Genomic DNA, 24,568 nt, shown 5'->3' with positions numbered 1-24,568 from the left:
AATGGGGCTTTAGTTGCATCCCTGTTAAGGTTAAACCTCTTGGGAAAAATAAAAAAAGTAACAGTAGACAGAGAATCGAATTAGGTGAAAATAGGTGAGTCGGCAATATAAACTCTAAAAGAAAAAAGCAACATCCTTTTATGTTGGTCTGGGGGAAATTATCAAACAAATGTGTTTTGGGGGCAGTTTTTGAAATTGATTTATGAGCCAAAAGTGAGTAAAGGGCAATGTTCAAGGAGGATTTTAGAATATCCAGAAAAGTCTAGCCAGTAGAGAAATCTACCCTTTGATGTAAAATAGACTAATAATTCTGGCACTGAAACATTGTAGAGGATTTTCTTTCATCAGAGCAGTAGGAGAGAGATGTAACTAATGCAGTTACAGCCCACACTTCCTTCATAGTTCACCATTTTATCCCTTTTTCAAATGTGATCTTGATTTATCTCTGCTTCCAAAGCAACTGCAGGGATATATATATATATTTTGGCATTTTTGTGGCATTTTTTTGTAGAGCAATGCTAAGAAGGAGTGACAGTGAGGTGGAAATAGACATTTTTTGTTATATGCTGACAGATCCTCCCGTGTTTAAATGAAGGGGAGAAGTCAGTCATGACCTACTTTCTTTTTTCTGTAGAAATATACAAAGTTTGTCAGCATTTTGTATTCCTCTCTGGAGTCCCTCATTCAGGGTTGTGAGATTTGAGGAATCTGAGGTAAAGCTTGCTTTTCACTTACAATTATATCCTTAATTATGAAGAAGCTACACCACATAAGATGCTGACTCATGGATAATACCCGCAAGTCAGTGTGAGCTCAGCCCTGCACCACACACAGGGTCAGATGTGCTGATGTTGCACAATTTGCCAGTGCTGGTCCTAAAAGGACACCAGAGTATAGCAATCTTTTTTTCCTCTCCTTTCCCCAGATTTTTTTGTTTTGAACGCATCCTTCCAACATTAATAAGTATGCCTCACCCCTCTGATGGAACAAGCCATTTCTCTTCCATATACATCTACACAATTATACATGGTCAAATGTCAAACTTCTTTGGAAACTCCAACTTCAGCAGCAGATTTCAATGGGCATAGCATAGTCATTTGAAAGTGCCAAGGCCTCCACTTTTGATACACATCTTGCAAAGCTTGCAAAGCTGTCACAACATTTTGCTGGTCATAGGTCCTGCCAGTTAAATGACCTGTCTTGAAACTGATAAGCTTTGAGTGACAAAGGTATTGGTTGAAATCATTGATCAAAGTTCTTAAACTATCTTTATCTGTATCTTATTCAAAGCTGAAGTACAGAAGGAAGCAAAAAGAAGGAGCCCACTTTGTCTTTATTCAGGGCGACTTACAACATATAAGAGATCAAGAAACACAGGTTGATCCTATAGCCCAGATGTTACAGGTGCTAAGCTGACCTCTTTCCCAGAAAACGTTAGCCAAATGTTATCAGAGGTTCATCAGAGTCCGAGCTTCCCAGGTTTTCCTTGGTTTACTTCACAACACTGCACCCTGTGGCTGCCTATGTGCTGGCAGTATTATCTGAGAGAGCTGTATTCATCCTCACTACAGTGCAATAGCTAAGTTGTTTGCACTGTGGACTCTTGGTGTGTGTGTGTGTGTGTCTAAAGGATGGTTTGACACTGGATATTTCAGAGGACATGCTTCCATCTCACCAAAGCAAGGTTTGAAATTAGACTCCCAATGCACAATTGTTCCTTTCCAACTTTTATTATGTAATTCATGTATTTATTTGCAGATGGCCTTGTCCAGGGCAACTTACATGAGTTGAATGCTCTTCTATGAAATGCACAGATGAAGTAGAAAAGCAGATGTTTTTAATTTAATTGTACCTGTGTGTGTGTCTCCATGCAAACATACTCAAAGGTAACAAAGTACAATTTCCAGAAGCTGGTGCTGCTTTACAAGAACCCTGCAGCTTGCTTTAATAAAATGGGAGTCTTATTTCAATCCCTGAATCCAAGGGTGGTAGAGGGGAGCTGCATGTATTAACAGTAGACCATTGCAAATTGAGAGATATAAAAATAAAAGTTAACTACTGATTCCAAATAAAATAAATAAAATAAAACTTAGAAGTATTCTAACCTTCCTTATGTTGGCTCTGTTCTTGCTACATGGAAATGCTGAGCTGGGAAAAAGTTTACAAATGATCTGAGGAATGGGAATGAAGGCAGCAATGTTTGGATGAAGCCAGCTTAGATTAGTGATGTGAGGCTGGATGTTCTTAGACAGCTTAATAAAAGCATCTTGTCAGCAAAAATGCATGTGAAAAAGAATGATATGACAACGTACTGTGTGCAGAAAAATTCTGTTGCAAACTTGGAAGACACATATGCACATAAAATCTCAGTTACTAGGAAAGAGGAGTTATTTCCAGAAGGGGAGAAAACAATGGGAACAAAGTATAAGCTTCCCAGCTTGGTGGATTAACCTTTTAGTCCGTTAGTTTCATTGCATTTAGAATTATAGATGTTATAGACAATGACATTAATAAAAATGCTAAAGCAGAAATAGTACTTCAAAATGCTTAAAAAAAAAAATAGCAGTCCCTATTGGAATCCTGTAAATATCAATAAACTGTTTATCTTGTTACATATTTTCTATGGGGTGTTAATTTCTTTATGAATTTTGTATAAATTAAATAACATTAACTTCACTAAATTGTCTGTTTTGCACACCATGAGCTAAATTGTCACACACATTTGATACAGGCTATTACAGGGTAGGGTATGGATAGAACTGGTGAAGCAGAAATGCAGTACATTTAATGCGATTTTGACTCCACATCTGTCTGTACATATTAACCCATAAGATGGTAATACCCTTGAAAAAATCCTGTTTCTAACAACCTGTCCCTTATAAAACCAGAAATGGATCAAAGAAATATGCTATGGAAGTCTTGTTCCTTCCCCAATGTTAGTTTCTTCACTGATCTACTATCCTTGAGTGTGACCAAAATAATTGGCATATTTGAAAACTACACAGACAAACTAAGGCCACTGCTAAGGATGGCAAAAAATTACAAACAATAAAAATAAATAAAAAAATATTGGTGTAAGTTTTGTGTGTTTGTAATCCTGTTTACACACATTCTTTCCAATTTTTATCAAACACAAAAATGTTTTTCTTTATTTCAATGTGTCCTTATTTGGGTGCCATGTAATTCTGTTGTACTATTCCAAGTGATATAGTCATCACTTTTAACATTTTTTTTTTCTGGACTAGTTAGTCAGAAGGGTAGGGAAAATCCCAAGTGGAAACACCCAAGGACATTAACTGGGGTGATACCATGAGCTCAGCTAGAGCTTTATTTAATTTTTGTTCCTGAAGCAAATGCCAAATATTCCATCCATTCCAGCAGAGATTTTTCGAACAGGTAGTTTTTCAACTCTCTGATTTAATTAAGGCTTTTCTTAGGGAGTCATGTGTATTTTATACACAGACCTCCCTTTCAGCCTACTGGAGAATGGGGTAGGTTGTAGGACAGCAGCCTCTTCTGGATTTCATTCCAACTGGAGAACTTGATTACTAAGTTATTGTATTATTTATAATTGATATTTTAAAATATATGGTTTCCACAAGATAATACACCTTTTTGGAGAAAAGAAAAATGCTATTTAATCCTGTAACTAGAAAAATTGAGTATCTGAGAACTGAATTTGAACAAAATCCAGAAGATTCTGTGGCCCCCAGAAATTGAATTTGACATGCTTGATGATGGTGGTATCCCCTTCTGTAATGCACTTATTTCAGGTATTATTGAAATTCTGCATCTTGTGTTTAGTCTGTTTCAGCAGGGTACAATCTTTGTTTATACATTTAATTTAATTTGGAATTTGCAAATTGCTTTTTTCCATATATACTTCCCAATTTGGAATCACCAACTGTTAATCAGCACAGCTCACCATTGCAACTCTACTCTTAACACAGGAGGCATGAAGGCAGCTGCCAGGTCTTCTGTGAAACTTGGTTTGCAGTGTCATCTGTTTCTTTTCACACTGTTAGTCCACAGTACAGACAGAGAGCCGTAGCATCATGGGCAGAACTGCTACAGCTCCAGCTGATTAAAATGTTGGAAAGCTGGAATTTAATATCAATTACTTAAATACATTATTTTCATTATTTTATGTACCAGGCGGCACTGTTTTTTGTCCAGGTTGGCCGCCTGGCCTGAATAGCACTGCAGGAAACCCTGATGTAGCAGCAACACTGGAATCTGGAATATTTTAATATTCAACTGTAATTATTAGTTTTTATCAGTATTTACTGACCTCATACCTTTATTTATGACTGGTCACCTTACATGGACCTGTTGAGAGTGCTGTATGGCCAAAGTTACATAGTGGAGAGAGGATGAACAAAAAAGACACTGACTTAATGTAATTTATTTAAAGTCATACAGAGAAGCCAGATGCAGTGAACGGTGCAGTGCATGGGAGTCTGAGTAGGGTTCCTGGGGTTGTATAAATAAAAGACAACTAAAATTCTAATGTTGTATAGTGGGCAGAGAGATGTAGCCCAGTGCTGGTGATAAGCTTGTTTGCAAAGCAGAGAGATGGATCAGTGTCTCTAGAGTCAAGCATTTCTTTGTCTTTTAAGTTGGTAATGCTTCATGTAACCATGATATTAGTAATACAAGAAATGTAATCTACAGTCAAAATTACTTTCCCCCCCTGTAAATGCAGGCAGGTAAAGGGTTATGGAATGCAGGAATAGAAAAAACTGCATGGCCCCCCTCTAAATGGATTTCAGTGTTTTTATAAGCTGCTTTTTACCTTGAACTGAAATGATCTGTTAAGCAGTATTTCTGTTTTTTTTTAAAGCAAATAGAAGAGTTTTGAAATGGCATTTCTTACGATTTGCAAACATCTGCTATTATAGTTGGATGTCAGATTTAGGACACTTTCACACCTAGTTCACTTGCAAATAATTTGAATCGTGGTTCACTTGTTTAGGTTCATTTTGATTCTTACCAGATACATTTTTTTTTTAATCAAACTTCTTTAAAAGTGAATTCAAGTTTGATTTTGTCTCTTGCCGCTTCATGGGGACCAGAATTCTATTGGTTTCACGTTTTGCACTTTTCTAATCACACTTGATTCTCTTGCAGTTTTTGAGTGGAAGTTGGGTCTAAATAAATAATATTTTCTTGCTCTATCTTTCCTTTATTTTTTGCTTTTATTGTATAACAGTAGAAGAAACGGCACATACAACAAGGTTATTCCATGTTTCAGCAAAGAGATTTTGCAAGTAATGCATTGTCAGGTAGTTTCTAGGGCTTCAACGAAGCTACAAGGCTGGGCAGTTTCTTTGAGTTTGAGTATGTCACTTGCAGTTTTGTTCTCTGTTTGGAACAGTGTATTTCCAAGTGAACCAGAATGCATTTGCAATTGCAAAACAATTGGAGGAACAGTAGCCTCATTCACACAGACTTATGCAGCCTTTTACATGGCATTTTGTCGTGTGAAAGGGTCTAAGCCGGCATATTGACACCAGGAATTCTCTCTACCTCAGGATCTAAATACTAGCATAAATTGGCAGAAGCGCGTCTGTGTGAATGGAGCAGGATTAAGGAATCCGGCATATGTATGTTGGCTAACTGGTGTAACCTATCAGAACATAATTCAAAATGTTCTCCAACTGGCAACATTTTACCCCTCTTTATGTGCAATACTAATGGGCCATGGTGAGAGAAATGATTAAATGAACCGGTTACTGAGATGGTCTCTCTTTTGGAGTGCTCAGGTATAACTTTTGAGACTTTGTTGCAGCGGCAGGAAAATACATGTGGAAATCATAATGTATAGGTATATATTTTTGCAGCCTTTATACATTCTATTTAAAGTCTCTTCAGTTTGTTCGGGAAGCCTTCACTGCAGCTGGACTTTTGAGGCCTATTATACTGTAGTGTGTGCTGAGACATTAGACGTCAATGCACACCAAGTACGTGACCCCTGAGCTGCACACACAATTGGATGCAAACATAGTGCCTTTGCCTGTGCCTGAAATAGAGAGATATACTAGTAATAGGTCACCTCTACCATGTTTAAGAATAGTTACAGCTAATCATAAGTAGACTTTTTATCAAACTTTGAATAATCAGAATCTGAAGCATAACTTCACCCCTGTTTAAAATCCTTTCTTTTTAATCACCATTAAAATAATCAAGCTCTTCTCAAGTTTGTGCTCCCCCTCCCTTCTCTCATGCACACAGTCTTTGGATGGCTTTGCCGAGACCGAGAGATTAAACAATTTAAACATTTTCACATTTTCTGCTGTTGTCTTAATTTTTGTCCATTTGTGTTTTGCATTTTTAAGGGCTATTCACACCACTGTATTAATCTGATGCATTTTTGCACACCACAAATTAAGCAATTCTGGATAATTCTGGATTAAAGTTTGACTGCACAAGCCTGTTCTTTCATGGTGCCCCCTGGTTACTGCCTTGTCAAATTAATGTAGTAGCACAAAATAACTACTGACTACTCAATTAAAAAAATAACTTTATTACTAAATTACTTTATACAGTTAGTGGGGTGGGGGTGGGGGTGCTAAACTTTCAGCTGAGTAATGCCAGAAAAGATTATTTTTTCTGTATAGTACTATAGGCACTCTTGATTTGAAACTGCAAACTTCAAGAAGTATCTTACTGCCATGGTTGTTTTCTACACTACAGGTTTTGATTAAGCAGAAATAACGTTTCTATAATTAACAAAGGTGGGGGGAAAAATGCAAATGATGGCTGTGTGTGATTAGCCTTTAAGTTTAGGCCTGCTTTTTATTTTCAAGACTATATAACGGCTTGTAAAGCAAGTCAGAAAAAAACCCCAGCATATATATTCCACAAAAACTGTCCATAAATGAGAATATATATTGCCCTTCTCAAAGAATGCATTTAAACTCATCTTGTTTTGGTAGTTTTAGTAAACACAACCACTACTGGATACAAATATCATGTGCTTTAAAATGGAATTAAATGCTACTGAATATAGATCTATGAGAATCTGTTTTATGACATAAGCACTTTGAATGACTGATTTATCCTCCCCAACAAACACCTTGTTTTAAAGCCAACTACATGAATAAAAACAAATACCATAGTACTTACCATGAGAATATATAAAAGATAATTGTTTCATATCAAGTAATTGAAAACCTTATTCTAGCTGTGCTGTGTATTTTAAAACTACAGTTAATAATAATAATAATAATACATAGTGAGAATTGTTTTTTTTTTTTTCCCCAGAGATCTTAACTTTCCCCTAATGCTTGTGTTGCAGAGCAGGTGTATCCAAATCTGAGATTTAATCCACACTCTTATGAAGGAAGATTACCAACTTTAGCATTTTCGATGAATGTTGATGAACATTCTAGTTAAGGATTGTATGTAAGAGCTAATTAGGAGCACTTAAAGGTGGAAGAGCTGGGATAGCCCTTGCGTACAGGGTCATTTGCAGACAATTCACCTGCATTTTTAGCCAGCTTCATTTTTATAAAATTTTTTTAGCCACAAATCACCTTCCAATTGGCATCTGCTGACAATTACAATGTTTCGTTGTATTTCAAGCATGAACTGAAGTGGGTATTTTTTTTCTGACTGCCAAAGAAAGCCAAGCAGTTTTTCTGTTGTTGTCCAACATTACACCTTTCAAAATGACTAACACAGGGCTCATTTTTGCTGCCTGAACATAGTTATACAGGGCTCATTTTTGCTGCCTGAACATAGTGTCTTTTATTTTCTTATTTTAACCTGAACTTTCATTCTGCGCATACAAAGTTCCTCGATCAGAAAATCAATCTTCGTTGTTTATAGACAAAATGTCACAGTTAAGGTAATTGTAACTGAAACTGCTGTAAGACTGTAATAATCACCTTTTTGTGTTTAATGCTTTCTCTCCTTTGTTTCGTTTATTTAGGATCTTCAGTTGGAATATGGACAAGGACCTCAGGGGAGTTACTTCTTTGGAGGGAATAAGTAAGTGTGTTAGAATGCAGTTGTGCTGTGATGATAATCTGATGTGGGTTTTGAGATTTGCCTGATCTCAGTTCCTACTATGGAATATACTACAGACTTTTAAGGTGCTCCCTAATGCTTCCAGTCTAGGAGGACCCAAGCTGTGGAGATCCCCTTTGAGGGAAACCACTCTGTGCATCTCCACTGCTGTTAGCAATATGTACCTGGTGGTTCTTCTTTGTCTTTCAAACATCCTCTCTCATATTTTGCAAACTACTATAATAAAATCTCTTTGTGTGTGGAAAATGGGGGACTGCAAGCACTATTTATATTGTATGTATTTATGATGGTTGACACAAAGAACAGCTACAAGAATTTGTATTAAGGAACATTGATTCACATTGATTGGCATGAGATGAGAAGCATATTTCTAGTTTCTCTCTACAGAAATGCCATCTGAAAAAATTTAACCATTGTTTCGTGTAGCCCTAAATTAAACTACAATATATGCAACATTGTCATGAATAAATTAATTAAGTCCAGGGTTGTGTATTGAATGATTTCCTGTTTGTTCCCAGAATTGAATTCCCTACCTAAAAGCTATTAAGAGTTTGTCCTGCTTTTAAAGTATTTATTTGAGCAGTTGTATGTATTATTCTTTTTTCAAAAGCTGCTTGTCTTACATTCTTTCAATTAAATGTTTTTCTTATTTGAAGGAGTCTGTTAAAGTCAGTGGAAGAAGAACTACACCAAAGGTAAATTCCAGTTTTCCTTTTCTCATCTTTAATCCTGAAGCATCTGCTTTTAATTTTTTTCTTTGCTTTTTTAAATTTGTTTTTATTTGTTTAATATTTAGTGCAACCTAACGTGCCCTTTCACCTCTGTGCTTGTCAGATTGATGTAACGGAGGACTAATTTGCTTGGACTGCCGCTGTTTACTTTTTTTTGTCATTGTTTTTGTTATATCCGAGGCAAAACACTGCACGGAAAGTAGTTGGGGAATCTGCCCCAAAGGCAGTGCATACCAGAATATTTACAGTGCATCCAGAACGTATTCACAACACTTCACTTTCTCCACATTTTGTTACAGCCTTGTTCCAAAATGGATTAAATTAATTATTTTCCTCAAAATTCTACAAACAATACCCCATATTGACAACGTGAAAGAAGTTTGTTTGAAATCTTTGCAAATTTATTAAAAATAAAAAACAAAAAAATCACATGTACATAAGTATTCACAGCCTTTGCCATGACACTCAAAATTCAGCTCAGGTGTATCCTGTTTCCACTGATCATCCATGAGATGTTTCTACAACTTGATTGGAGTCCACCTGTGGTAAATTCAGTTGATTGGACATGATTTGTAAAGGCACACACCTGTCTATATAAGGTCCCACAGTTAACAGTGCATGTCAGAGCACAAACCAAGCCATGAAGGTCCAAGGAATTGTCTGTAGACCTCCGAGACAGGATTGTATCAAGGCACAGATCTGGGGAAGGGTACAGAAAAAATTCTGCAGCATTGAAGGTCCCAGTGAGCACAGTGTCCTCCATCATCCGTAAATGGAAGAAGTTTGGTACCACCAGGACTCTTCCTAGAGCTGGGCGCCTGGCCAAACTGAGCGGCAGCACTTCACCAATCAGGCCTGTATGGTAGAGTGGCCAGACGGAAGCTACTCCTCAGTAAAAGGCACATGACAGCACGCCTGGAGTTTGCCAAAAGGCACCTGAAAGACTCTCAGACCATGAGAAACAAAATTGTCTGGTCTGATGAAACAAAGATTGAACTCGTATCTGGAGGAAACCAGGCACTGCTCATCACCTGGCCAATAGCATCCCTACAGTGAAGCATGGTGGTGGCAGCCTCATGCTGTGGGAATGTTTTTCAGCGGCAGGAACTGGGAGACTAGTCAGGATCGAGGGAAAGATGAATGCAGCAATGTACAGAGACATCCTTGATGAAAACCTGCTCCAGAGCGCTCTGGACCTCAGACTGGGGCGAAGGTTCATCTTCCAACAGGACAACGACCCTAAGCACACAGCCAATATAAAAAAGGAGTGGCTACAGGACAACTCTGTAAATGTCCTTGAGTGACCCAGCCAGAGCCCAGACTTGAACCCAATTGAACTCTGGAGAGATCTGAAAATGGCTGTGCACCGACGCTCCCAGTCCAACCTGATGGAGCTTGAGAGGTCCTGCAAAGAAGAATGGGAGAAACTGCCCAATAATACGTGTGTGCCAAGCTTGTAGCATCATACTCATCAAGACTTGAGGCTGTAATTGGTGCCAAAGGTGCTTCAACAAGTATTGAGCAAAGGTTGTGAATACTTATGTACATGTGCTTTTTTTGTTTTAATTTTTAATAAATTTTCAAAGATTTCAAACAAACTTCTTTCACGTTGTCATTATGGGGTATTGTTTGTCGCATTTTGAGGAAAATAATGAATTTAATCCATTTTGGAATAAAGCTGTAAACATAACAAAATGTGGAAAAAGTGAAGCGCTGTGAATACTTTCCGTATGCACTGTATATATATATTTTATTTTTATTTTTTATTCTTATTTATTTTTTTATACAAACAAAAACCACAGCAAAAACGCAGCTTAGCTCATATAATGCCGGACGAATCCACTGAGCTTTGGTACCTTGTTCATCTCCTCAGGGGACATGTGGCACATTTAGAGGATGATGATGGGGATGATGATGAAACTCAACAGTAAGTCTTTTCATGTTCTAGTTAGTTCATTTACCCAAATCCTGGAGAATGAGAGAGAGAGAAGGAAAAAATAGATTTTTTAGAAATTGTCTTTTTCCAGTTTCATCCACGTCTCATTACGCTTTAAATGCACCCGCTTCTCCCTGGCTTTATCTGCTTGTCCCCAGCTCAACCACAATAACAGACCTCCTGTGTAGAGGCCACTGTCACTAGCCTCTGTGTCTGTCATGGTGTTCTGGCTGCTGGTTGTGTGACCCCTCTAAGCATGTCCGTCTGTGTGATACTCTCACTTGGCCTCCCTAACACCTGACGCATCATAGTGGAGTGTTACCTTGTGTCCGTTCTCCTCTGTTTACCTTGTTTAAGATGTAGTACAGTGGCATGTGAAAGAAAATAAACCGAGGGCTCTATTCTCACACATGTGCAGAAGAATTGCTTCTCAGTTGGAATATGGAATTCAAATGGAGCCTGCTAATGTCAAATCTATTCTGTGTTCCCAAAGCAACACAAGAAGGTCTTTGGAGTCTAATGAAATCATGCATTTAATTTGAAATCAGTTACCACAGGTGTTGGGTATATCTTCCTCCACATTCACTTTACACATTTGCTTTTGTTCTCCTTTGTAGGCCAGTCTGAAACTAATAGTGGCCCAGAAACATATGTGCTGCCTAATAACCAATAATTCAGCCCTTGATTTTTGAAATAGAAGCTGTGACTATGTATTAAACCCAGAAAAAATAAAAACCTGAATAGAGCTGATCCTGTAAAATACACCCTCACTATTTTAAGCAAACAGGTGCATTGCTAAAAGGAGAAGAATATGTAATTAAATAAAAGCATGGTTCAGATTCCTTGATATAAAATTGGGAGAATTAACACATCCTGACCAGATGAACAGATTTGACTCAGATTAGGATTAACAGCTGAAAATGAGGCAATGTGAATCACTCATTGACTAATGCATTTGTATGTTTTCTCCCAAACAGAAACGGGAGAATCTTATTTATTTATTTATTTGACAGCTTTATCCAAAGATAAGGTTTACCTGAATCTTTATACAGTGCTAACAATATACAATACTACACCGATCAGCCATAACATTATCACCACCTGCCTAATATTGTGTAGGTCCTTCTTTTGCCGCCAAAACAGCCCTGACCCGTCGAGGCATGGACTCCACTAGACCTCTGAAGGTGTGCTGTGGTATTGGGCACCAAGACGTTAGCACCAGCAATGAAAGTTGTGAGGTGGGGCCTCCATGGATCGGACTTGTTTGTCCAGCACGTCCCACAGATGCTCGATTGGATTGAGATCTGGGGAATTTGGAGGCCAAGTCAACACCTTGAACTCGTGATTTATCAGACCAGGCCACCTTCTTCCATTGCTCCATGGTCCAGTTCTGATGCTCACATGCCCATTGTAGGCGCTTTCGGCAGTGGACAGGGGTCAGCATGGGCAGCCTGACTGGTCTGCGGCTACGCAGCCCCATACACAACAAACTGCGATGCACTGTGTGTTCTGACACCTTTCTATCAGAACAGCATTAACTTTTTCAGCAATTTGAGCTACAGTAGCTCGTCTGTTGGATCGGACCACACAGGCCAGCCTTCGCACCCCACGTGCATCAATGAGCCTTGGCCGCCCATGACCCTGTCGCCGGTTCACCGCTTTTCCATCCTTGGACCACTTTTGATAGGTACTGACCACTGCAGACCGGGAACACCCCACAAGAGTTGCAGTTTTGGAGATGCTCTGACCCAGTCATCTAGACATCAGAATTTGGCCCTTGTCAAAGTCGCTCAGATCCTTACGCTTGCCTGGTTATTTTTCCTGCTTCTAACACATCAACTTTGAGGACAAAATGTTCACTTGATGCCTAATATATTCCACCCATTGACAGGTGCCATGATAACAAGATTATCAGTGTTATTCACTTCAACTGTCAATGTTCATAATGTTATGGCTGATCAGTGTATATGTGCAACACAACTATAATCACATTGAGAATACATTTGAGCATCACATGACATCCTTCTCAAACGTTAGAGAATAGAGCCCCAAGTTACTTCTAAAAAATATCTAATAGAGAGGAATTAATGGGTGGTCTTCAGCCTGTCACACTGTAAAGGCTCACACCTGGGTTGTTTGTTGGAGGGCTCTTGGCTTTTAGGAGAAACATGGTGTTACTTTTGTTTTTTTTCTGGATCTAATGACGATTCTGCCTTCCCAGCAGCTCTTCCAGCTCCACCATGAGGCCAAAAGTCCCGCCGCCACTGCCCCCCAAGGTAAGAACAATCTTCTATCTAAAAAAGCTCTTCATTAGTTCTTCTCATACTGGGTTTGGGTCCTGAAGCAAGAGGACATGTTTACTGTTGCGTGAGGCAGTGTATTTACAAGCTGGCACGTAAGCTGCAATTTGATTTTTTTTTTTTAAAGTAGGCTATTTGATTGTGGTTTGTTCTCTAATTGTACTTTATTTGAATGTATTTTTACATTCCTTGCACATATCAACCCCCTCTCCCTTTATGTCCTGGGAATGTGGCTGGGCAGTGTTATCTTTCACAGGATACACAGTGCGGTGGTTGTCTCCTTTCCTGTTTGGCACTGCAGAAGGTTTTTCAACCAAAGCTTCAACTATCTGCTACAATAAAGATTACAGCGTTCCATGGTTTACAGGAGTCCTTTTTTTCCCTCTTTATTTTCTCTCCTTCGTACCTCTTAGAACTGTGTTTGAACTGTGTTTTGGTGTGTGCTTCTGTGTTTGTGCTCTACTGGCAATGCCCACGGTCAATCTGTAGTCAGTTTCTCTGTTGTACAATGCCATTACTAAATTGTAAGTCAGAATTGTACCCAACTCATGGGGTGGACCATGGTGAATCCCAGTTTTAGTTGGCTTAGCCAAGGTTCTAAACCAGCCATCTGTTGATTATGAGGCCCAACCTGCACTCCCAAGAAATGTACTTCACCTGGAGCCTGAAATTCTGACCGTGAAATCTGAACTTAACAGTGCATGTTGTGGAGAATATGTATATGTTGTTGAAATCTCTTGTTACAGAACAAGGATTGTAGCATGTGAGCTGTGTTGATTTAAAAAAAAAAAACACATTTATAAATTAGGATATTTATTTTTTAATGGTGATTTGGTAAGCACATTACACTCTTAAATTGAATACTAAGATTATCTGATTTTAATCCTTAGGGGAGTAATGTATTGTGTATAGGATGAGATCCAAATCAGGATACCTGTATGTGTTTCCCAGTGTACTTTTCTCTTCTGGGACATATCACTCTAACCTTTGTGGTTCTTTTACCCCCCTCTTGCTTTCAGCCCAAGTCCATCTGCATCCCCCAGGAGAGTCCCTCAGGAGATGATGACAACAACCAGGGAACCATCAAGAGATGCCCCACATCAGAGAGTCCAGCCAGACCGGCCTCCTATGTCCCCCCCCGTCCCCCGCCTCCCCGGCTTCCACTGCACAAGCGCAGCAGCCTAGGTAATGAGTCTAATCAGAGTGAGAGCACCTGGGAAGCAGAATGGCAATAGGGGACCTTTTAGGCAGTTCTGGCCATGGCTTCATGCCTCTCAGAATGGGGATGCCGAAAAAGGCAACCCTGCTCTGTGGATCCCTACCTCGCCTCCCACAGCTTCACCACATTTACATGACAAGCTGCACTAGCACCCCCACCCTAAACTCACCCATCCGCCTCTGGAGTCCATGGTTAATCCTGTCATTAGAAGGCTGTTCTGTGCTATATTACTCCTATCTCCTGATATGTCACTGAATCATTTTCAGGTTACTTCCTGGTTCCTACTTCATTGCAACTAGTCCCCTTAACTCATGAATACACTGTATGTATGGAAAATGTATTATAAGTTTCTTCTTCTACATTATACAAGACACAGTCTTGCAAGCCATGTGTCATTGGAAAGGTGGACACTTGAACACTTTCAAATGGTGTACCGATTGTCTGCTTCTGGGCCTTGAAAATCCACTCCCAAATCTGGAATAATACACCCATGTTTCAGTTTTGTTGCTTGGGGGTGGGGGGCGCTGATGATGGTGAATTTTCTTCTGGGGGGGGTTTGTGGGGGTGGAGCAAGAACAAGTGTGCTTGTATTTCTTAAATAAAAAGGGTGTCATATATATTTATTTTTATATACTCTACCGGTCAAAAGTTTTAGACCACCTACATTTTACCAGTTTTTATTGAAATTTATGCAGTTTAATTTCTCAGTGTACTCTGAAATTAAAGCATAGAACAAATAAACAATTGGAGATAACAAATAAATCATGGAATCATTTTGTTTAACAAAATGTGACCCCTTAAGGTGGGCACCAAAAGGGCACCAAATCCATGCGCTTCTCTTTAATCCCATGTGTACTCTTCACTGTTGTGTTGTTTGCCAAGTGTTTGGTATCCCATGAAAGCTGAGACTCCCCCCAAAATCCCCCCCCAAAACAAAGAATTTGAAATGGCGGTGTGGGGGGTTACCTGGTCTGAGTAGGAATACAAAATCTCAGAAAATATTGACAATTATGACATATTCTGGAACCAGACAGTCTACTGATCAAAACAAGACCACGTTTTGGTAGAAGGAACACACACCCGTAGAGAGCTCAAAATGTCAAGATGGAAAACTGTTTACAGTGTACTAATACACAACGATTTTACATAATTGGATCTGAACTTCTCTGTGTTTGACAGAACATCATATAATATATACTGATTATTAAGCGTTAGGTTGTTCTGAACAAAACAAGCCTAGTTGCAAAGAAATCTGATCGAAATTGGGTGATCTATGACCGTCTGAATGAGACCCCCCTCCCCCCGAGCAGACTGCGCATTTACCCCCCGTGCTCTGAATGATGGTGGGTGACACGGAAACTGTGAATTGGATGTGATTGAGAATGAAAAGCACTGGTAACCAAGAGAATAAGCTTTCAAACCATGAGCACATTCTAGGAAGTTACAGTGTAACTTCTGTGCACAGGAGCTGTGTGTAACACTGCCAAATAATGCTTAAGAGGGGGTAGAAACACAGTATATAACTCTGAAATGTACATTATTTTTCAGTTTTTGGTAACCTAAACATTTGTACCATTTCAGGTTATTCACTCGACTTGAACTGCTTATATTTCAGTAAAACTTTTGACCGGTAGTGTATATTTTTGGGAAATGCTTCCAATGTCTTGTAATTTGTCAGCCTGCATCTTCCCCCCCTCTGCTGTTATCCTTCTGTCATGTCCTGGCATGTTTTAGCATTAGAAAGTTGAATCCAAGACCTTAACACCCATACAAGAATAATATGGTAAAATCAGTTAATACTCATTTACCCATTGAAGCCTGCTTTGTGAGCTTAAGTGTACTATGGCAGCAGCCTAATATCTATATCCTCCACAGTATCTTTATTTTAGTAAGTGGGAAATGTAATGATGCATGATCATTATTTTATCTGCATAATATTCAAGTAGCCAATTTGATCACTTCTGTTCAACCTTGGGAGGAGGTGAAAACACTAATACCTGAATATGGGAAAGTGGTGTGCTGTTATTGCTTTTGAATCCAATATATGTTAATTATAACATGAATGTCTTCTGCAGGTAATGGTTTGAATGCATCCCAAGTGAATGGAGACAAGGAGCACGCCTTCCATCAGGTAGGAGAGAAGCAGTCCACCATGCCCCCTGCTGTCCCAATACGGAGAGACAAGAAGGACATACCGGTAAAAGAATTAACCCTTGGTTCTGTATTGTTCGTCTGTTCCTGCCCTTTACTTTGCACTTTTGCTGTTAGTTTTACTTGTGGCCTTCAACAGTGAGAACTGCATCTGTCCCTCACACAAAGCTGAAGCTCTGCTGTTTGCACTGTGCACTCGCAGTGTTTAAAGAATCTGAGAGGTTGGCATTTGAAGAAATTCAGTCTCCTTCCTTCTCGTATTAAGCACTGGAGTCTTAGCTGAAAGCTGAGTTGATTTATCAATTACAGATTCTAAATAAAAAAAATGGCCAATCAAAATTTAAATTAATTAATTTATAACTGTCCATTATGAAATGACAAACTCTTGCAAGATCTGTGCAGCATATTTGCATATCTGTGATTTTTTTTTAAATTTTCAGGTGAATCTTTACAATATGAGTGACCAGCCCAGTCCTTTTACAATAAGGACACAAATACATAGCTTTTTTTTTTTTTAACCCAGTACTTCTACCTCTGGTATAAAAGTCTTCTCTTCCGCATGGCCATCTATAATCAGTCTATGCATGATAATTATACGAGGGCTGGGCATTTAGGAAGCCATGAAATTCAGTTCTAATAGCAAGTACTAATCTGAGAATGGTGGGAATTAATTCAGTATAAACAACAGCTGTCTTGCAAGGCATTACATAAAATAGAAATATTTTGAGTGTAGATGACAAACCTTAGTTCTTGGTGAGATTCTGGATCTGTGAAGCTGGAACTGAGCATTTTCTGTTCTGAATTCTCACACATCTGATGCTGTGATAAGTTTATACAGCAACAATAAATTTCAAGTTCTGTAGATCTGTTTTGACAAAAGACTTGGAACACAGAGACACAAGAGACTAGAATATCTTGCTGACATCTACAGAAAAGGTGTATTCAAAGCCATATGATTACACTTCTACAGGTTAATTCTTTAAAACTATATTCACATTGCCAGCTAGAGAGAAATTTGGGATAGTGAATCAAACATTTGCTACGCACCGTAAAATTATTGCAAATACATTTTTATACATGTATTATCATCGTAATTAAATGGGAGCAAGGTCTGAAATGCTGCAATAAAAAAACTTGCAAGACAACATTTTACTGTCTTTTCTTTTGGCAGATTAAAATAAGTAAATGCAAGAGTGTGTGTTGCGGAGGACAAGATTCAAAAAGATGTGCCACTTGTTTGCTGTCTTTTTTTATAAACATAAATTGAAAAATCAATCCACATAGTGGTTTATAGCAGGTTTAGAAGATAGAAGATTCTGTGTGTATGACAATTGGGTGGGTTTAGCGATGTTTTGCAGATTCTTTGGTCCTTTGGTGTAGGGATGTTTAAAATCACAATGTTACATCATAGATAGAATGAGGGCATATATAGAAACATATAATATGCTGCTTTAAATAATCTTAATTCAGGAGACAATGCTGGTGGTGTTCATGAGTTTAGTTTTTTCCTACATCAAGTCACACCTAGTTCAGCTCTATGGAAAATCACACATTCTCTGATATCCGTTTGTTGTGTTTAATCTTTTTTTGATGAGCAACTCATAAACAACATGCGTTCTGTCTGTTTCACTGGTGAGGATTAACCAATTCAAAAACTGCTTTTGTTAAAACTTTTTGTTAAAATTTGTTCTGTAAATGGTGCTGTTTAGATATTGTGAAGTCCTTTTCTTTTCCCCCTAGAAACTTGTATGATAGCTGCAGCTGATTTTGTTTTTTTGTCGTCGTCCCCCCCCCCCCCATTTCATTTCAGAAGCCTATAAGCAATGGTCTTCCACCTACTCCAAAAGTCCATGTGAGTATACTTGACTGTGAAATCTTCATCTCGAATGTTGTTTTTCATATGGAGTTATTATGAAAGAAGAAATTATGATCAAACAACATACTTGTGATACACACATTATAATGTTAATGAATACAGTAAATCAGTTTTTTGTTTTGTTTAAAGATGTTCAGTATGAGCTGTTTAAGCTTGGCAACTATTTGTGTATAATAAATATATGTAAATATGTTTTAATGCATTTTGTTTATAATAACCCTGTATAAATAAATGAATAAATGTGTGTATATGTATATACAGTGGCAAGAAAAAGTATGTGAACCCTTTGAAATTCCCTGGATTTCTGCATAAAATGTGATCTGATCTTCATCTAAGTCACAAAAATAGACAAATGCAGTCTGCTTAAACTAGTAACACACAAACAATTATATGTTTTCATGTCTATATTGAACACACCATGTAACTTTCACAGTGCAGGGTGGAGAAAGTATGTGAACCCTTGGATTTAATAACTGGTTGACACTCCTTTGGCAGCAATAACCTTGCTGTAGTTGCAGATCAGACCTGCACAACGGTCAGGAGGAATTCTGGAACATTCCTCTTTACAAAACTGTTTCGGTTCAGCAATATTCTTCCACCCTGCACTGTGAATGTTTAAATGATGTATTCAATATAGACAAGAAAAATACAATGATGTGTGTTAGTAGTTTAAACTTAGCTGACTTAGCTGAAGATCAGGTCAAATTCTATGACCAATTTATGCAGAAATCCAGGTAATTCCAAAGGGTTCACATACTTTTTCTTGCCACTGTAAATTGGGAATTTGACAATTATTTAGTTTTTATCACTCCCAATTCTCAATAACCAGTTATTAGTGAAGTAAGCTCGCCTGAACTTAACGCAGGTCAGATTTAAACTAACACCTATCCTTAGTAAAGTGTGCTATCTAGGCCACCCCCTGTTTCACACTTTCATATTTATATTAGGATTTATATATATATACACTGACATACTAGTTTGTATTTCACTTTGTATACTTTTATTTTGACCATTTACATTGGTAATACCAGAATTAAACATATTTTTAATCCATCTACTACTCACTCGAATTAAAGAGACGGATTAGCCTCATGCTGGAACAGAGCATTTGTATTCTGGGCTTTATGCTTGAGACCGTAGTTGTAGTGGTAGAAAAAGAGGAACCGGAGCGGTCCCAATCTGAATCGATCAATGTATTTAAAGAACATTCAGTAACACCTTCTTCACATTTCATACAATTTACCAGTTATTATAAAAATAATATATTTTAGCGTCTGTGTTAATAAAAGAGATTTAATTTAATAAACGTCTCCAGTTGCCGACTTTTTAAAACTGCCAACTTTTGCGAGTCATGACCGTAGTTTGTCTTTAATGTATGTAAGTGTGGAAAAAGTAGTTTCACAGAGATAAGTCAATGCAATAGGAATCCGTTTATCTAATGCGTCTTCCACGGTGGTGACAATGAACAGTTGTCGGATCCCCTAGTTGATTTTGTGCATCTTGTCTTGACTTTTTCCCTGTTTGGGAACCACTGAGCTATATGCTACTTTTCACACTGCAAATACTATAGCATTGTGGTGAGGATTTAAGAAACTCTCACCAATTACACTGCAGATCTCACAGAATGACAAGCTATGGAAATCTTTTTGGTTCTCAATCTTTCTTGACTTGCACAAACCTATTGAAATAACCAGTTTCTAGAGCTTTGAAGTTGTAGTTTTTTGTTTTGTTTTTTTCTCCTAAAACCATTTTCTTTCATTCTGCAGATGGGTGCATGTTTCTCAAAAGTCTTCAATGGCTGTCCCTTAAAAATACATTGTGCCACATCCTGGATAAATCCTGACACTAGAGGTATTCCTTCTTTGTACTGATTTGTGTGTCAATGCGTGGCTGTGCTTATTCCTCAGGAGATTTTCCACACTAACACACACACACACACCACACTAATGTAAAACCTTTGTCGGATGGAGAAGTCTTAGATCTGCCTTCTGACTGTGATGGAGAAGGTGCATCAAATCTCTAGGCAGATTGTATAAAAATCCTGCAGTAACTGGAACTATATGAGGCAGGGTCTGAGGCATGCAGTGTGGTAAAGGTCAATAGAAGAATCTTGCTGATTGCTGTTTGCAAGATTATCACAAGTGGGATTTCATATTGGGAAGACTTGCAAATAATGAGCTTGTATTACTGTTCCATTTTAAAGTATCCATGATCTCCTTTTCAGACTGCACCTGTAGACTTCGATTAATCTCTCTACTATACAACCTGTTATTACAATTATCGCATGATCGTGATTTTTGACCGTGATCATTTTTCACAATCTTTAGATTCCACAATCATATGTTTCCATCCCAATAAGGGAATTTTATGCCAATGTTAGAAATGTTGCAACAAATATAATGCAAATTAGGTGTGTTTCCATAAATTGGATGTCTCCCCTATGGGTGCAGCATTTGACAGCATAGGGGAAAATTATGCTGCAGATAATTTACAGTCCTTTGCTGCTTAATTTAAGTATATTTAAACTCAGTTTAGAATAGTTGTAAAATGCAATCGGACCAAAAAGCTGTTTAGTCATGTAATATTATCTACATTATTATTTATTCGACAAACGCGTTTTCATCACCTATTTTGAATATAAACTTTTTCGAAAAAAGAAAAAAAAGGTGTAAAACCTTTTTAGCGATATTGTCAGTTTTGTCGAATTTTCTTGTTTCCATCCAGCTTTTCTAATTAGATGAACGTAGCTTTTTTGTTTCCCCATTGCGTATTAACTTTTGAAAATATAATCAAGTCTTGAACCACTTTTACGTTACGTTAGGTAGGCCTACACAATAGTTTTAGAACAAGCTATTTAACACTAGAACCACTGACATTTCATACTACATACACCCGCCACACCCACATAATATGTGGCTCCTTTAAAAAAAAAAAAAAAAAAGCTAAGTGTCGAAAATGAAAAACAAAGAGTTGGATTCCAAAGGAAAGACACAAACTTGCAGATCCTGTGCGATCAGGACAGACAGACGAGAGCTATATCGGGTGCAAATCTGCTAATAAAATAATGATAATATATGAATATAGGATGTGAAGACTGATTTTTCAGCAATCAACTCGATCATAAATCTTTTCACAATGACTAATTTTGGCTGTAATATATTCAGTATAGCCTACCACATAAACTGCAGTCCGGCGGTTGGAGAAGAAACTATTCATAACTTATTAATTTTGAAGAGTTTACAGCTGAAACACTGTATATGTATTTAATTCAAATATATAAGAACAGATGTGTGGGAGTAATTCACATACGCAGAGATATTTACTTTTGATTTTCAGAAGCCAATTAAATTGTTAATCGCAATTATTTGTATGACAATTAATCGTCAACTAAAATTTCATGATCATGACAGCCCTAATTTATCACCAGTACCATGCTGCCTCACACTGTAGGAGATCAGATAACAAATACCATTGTTTCATTTCAGGTTTTTCATGCAGCCTGTTCCAACATACTCTAGTCCTGTACCACATTTTGTACATTTTCAACTCTACTTCTTTATGACTCATTCAAATTTGAATTTTATTCAGTATGTATTGTGATAAAGCTTTACAATATATAACCTTAATACAGCAGTTTATTGATGAATGTGATTCACTTTGGACAGCAGACTAATTATAATAATTTTATATTAAATAACATTGGTAATGCTCCACAATATTTGTATATAGAGCTGTTTGCTCTCTGGTTAGCTATTCTGTCAATTTCTGTTATAGTAAGAGTAAATATCATCAGACAATAAGCAAACAAAATTAATTATGATATAGTTTAACTGACACTGGTAATAAACCGATGTCCACACTGAACAGTATAAATAATGTTAGCAAAAAATTAAGTCATTAATACTGGATGCATGGGAAAATCTGTTTGGTTTTTTGACTGTATTCTCTGTTGTCTGTATAAGTGCTGAATTCTGGGCCTTCTCTGGTATGTCTTTTCTTTGTGATTTTGTTAAGGAGGAGCCAAGCTTCCCGAGGGTGTCTCGTAACTGTTTTTATCGTTTGTATTTCAGACCAGTATTTGATATTTGGTGCAGAGGAAGGAATTTACACTTTAAATCTGAATGAATTGCACGAGACTTCAATGGAGCAGGTTGGCATCTCGGTTTCAGAGTGTTCCTTTGAAATGGGGTGAAGGCCAAAAAAAGTCCAAGCCTCTGGTCACACATGTTCAGAAAAAACTGGGTTTTCTGAAAACAAAAGTATTTGGAAAATTGATCATTGGTGAACTGAAAAGGACAGTGTTCTGTGTTTTACATCAAAATTCATTTACTTTTAATTCCACACCTTAGTAGTAGGAACCTAAATACAGAGAAATGTGCAATAGAACACATTTTTCAAAAAGCATGTTTCAATGATCAGAGTGCAGAATCCTTTTGGGAATTTTTAGGTGATGTTTACTTGAAAACACCCTTGTGGAATATTCCTGTATGATTTCTGAAGAACTGTGTTTACTTGACTTTTGGTAAGGGAATTGGAATTCTGAATTATATTCTAGTGTGTCCTCTGGCGTCTATTCCAGCTGAGCTCTCGATTACGTAATTAAACCCTTTATCAAACAAAAATTTCAGTGTAATTAAACATTGTTTCCAGCTTATATGAAATTGAAGATGTTAAAAACATCTAAATGGTCTGATTAAATAATTAGGTCAAGTTCTGTAAGAAAAGTAACTGGGTAACTGAGAGCTGCAACAAAAGTTAGAAGAGAGGAGACACTAGCTCATGATAAACTTCTAAGGTTGTATATTTATTTTCTGTCTGACTCTTTCTCAGCTTTTTCCACGGCGGTGTACGTGGCTCTATGTAATGAACAATAGTTTGCTTTCAATATCCGGTAAGTTTTGTTAATCCTCTAACATTGTTCACTGTTCTGATATAACTTAGCAAGGCATAAAACTATTAAAATTGAACAAAACCTAAAACACAAGCAAAGAAAAATTCAAGCAGTTAAAAAAAAGTGAAAGTAATATAACAGATGATTCTAAAGAGCTTTTAACATTCCTCAATGCCAATATGGTTTTTCCATTATATTCCTGTTACACAAATATCTTGTCTCATGTTAGTATCTAGTTCTACAAAGAAGAATATTTCCACATTCAAGTTGTTGAAACAATGAAAGAGCAATTATGAATTTTGAACCTACTCAACCAAGCATTATAATCCCTGTATAATTACATCTGTATGTATTTATTTATTTTTCAGGGAAAGCATCCCAGCTGTATTCCCATAACCTGGCAGGCCTGTTTGAATATGCTCGCCAAATGCAGAAGTTGCCTGTTGCCATCCCTACTCACAAGTTACCAGACAGAATCCTTCCCAGGTATAGAGTGTTCATTTCCTTGTTGTTTTTATATATCGCATGTATCTTATACCCCGTTTCCACTAGTCATGTTTAGCTGCACCTCAGCGTGGTCGTGCCGTGCCAGGGGGTTTCCACTAGGGCTCAGCTGCACCTCCGCCTATGCCTGGACTAGTTTTAGGAGGCACAGTTTCGCACATCATATCGGCTGTGTCCCAAACTGGTCCGGGTCAGTACTGTGCGTCTTTCATTCTAACTAGTGATGGGAGGTTCGACTCTTTACTGACTCGGATCTCTTCGAATCGTTCAGTAAAAACAACTAATCTTTCAAATAATTTCGTTCATTTGAGTCAGCAATGCCAAGAACCGCTCCCCCCGCGGCGAACGATTGCTCATCATTCAATTGAATGATAAAAATGAACGACTCTTTTTTACTCGAGCAAACGCTCGGTGTATGATTTCAGATGTGTTTATCAATACAATCAAAAATCTATTAATACATTACATGAATTAGTGTACCATGCGTCCAAATATTTGTTGCAAACATGTCTTTTGAATGCTACTGTAATATGTAATTGTAATATGTTTTATGCCTTTTACTACACTGTATTTTGTGCACTTTGTATTGCGCTTATATTTTGTAAGTTGCCCTGGATAAGGGCGTATGCTAAAAAATAAATAATGATCTATTTTTCTTTGCAAACGTAAAACTAACAGCTAGGGCTGTGCGATATGACGATATATATCGTATGACGATAGAAAAACGTCTATTGTTTCATATTATGCTATATCGTTTATATCGTGGTGTCGCAAATCCCACTCTTTACGGCAGTATTTTACATCATTAGGACGCTTTGCGTTCTTCCCGGTTGTTCCACACGTGCTGAATGCAGGTAGAAATTTGCATCAGAAACACAAGACATGGAGGAGAGTGAACTGACACAGAATAACCAACATAACCAAAA

General features: G+C 37.7%; 1 protein-coding gene across 10 annotated transcripts in view; it reads left to right on the top strand.

Annotated features, from left to right (window-relative positions):
- LOC136718813 (mitogen-activated protein kinase kinase kinase kinase 3) overlaps positions 1-24,568 on the top strand; it is a 147,943-nt gene that overhangs the window by 105,648 nt on the left and 17,727 nt on the right. For 4 of the 10 annotated variants that reach the window (XM_066696556.1, XM_066696560.1, XM_066696561.1 and 1 more), the window contains 11 exons: positions 7,937-7,995; positions 8,691-8,729; positions 10,639-10,692; positions 12,923-12,977; positions 14,021-14,186; positions 16,296-16,417; positions 18,182-18,223; positions 20,014-20,098; positions 22,318-22,397; positions 23,078-23,138; positions 23,507-23,624. In XM_066696556.1, coding sequence (XP_066552653.1) covers positions 7,937-7,995; positions 8,691-8,729; positions 10,639-10,692; positions 12,923-12,977; positions 14,021-14,186; positions 16,296-16,417; positions 18,182-18,223; positions 20,014-20,098; positions 22,318-22,397; positions 23,078-23,138; positions 23,507-23,624 — 881 coding nt within the window. The remainder of the gene's footprint in view (positions 1-7,936; positions 7,996-8,690; positions 8,730-10,638; positions 10,693-12,922; positions 12,978-14,020; positions 14,187-16,295; positions 16,418-18,181; positions 18,224-20,013; positions 20,099-22,317; positions 22,398-23,077; positions 23,139-23,506; positions 23,625-24,568) is intronic. The other 6 variants (XM_066696557.1, XM_066696564.1, XM_066696559.1 and 3 more) reach the window with 3 other exon arrangements.

The sequence above is a fragment of the Amia ocellicauda genome, chromosome 23 (assembly GCF_036373705.1).
Source record: "Amia ocellicauda isolate fAmiCal2 chromosome 23, fAmiCal2.hap1, whole genome shotgun sequence".
NCBI classification, from domain to species: domain Eukaryota; kingdom Metazoa; phylum Chordata; class Actinopteri; order Amiiformes; family Amiidae; genus Amia; species Amia ocellicauda.
This window is presented reverse-complemented; position numbering and strand designations above follow the sequence as displayed.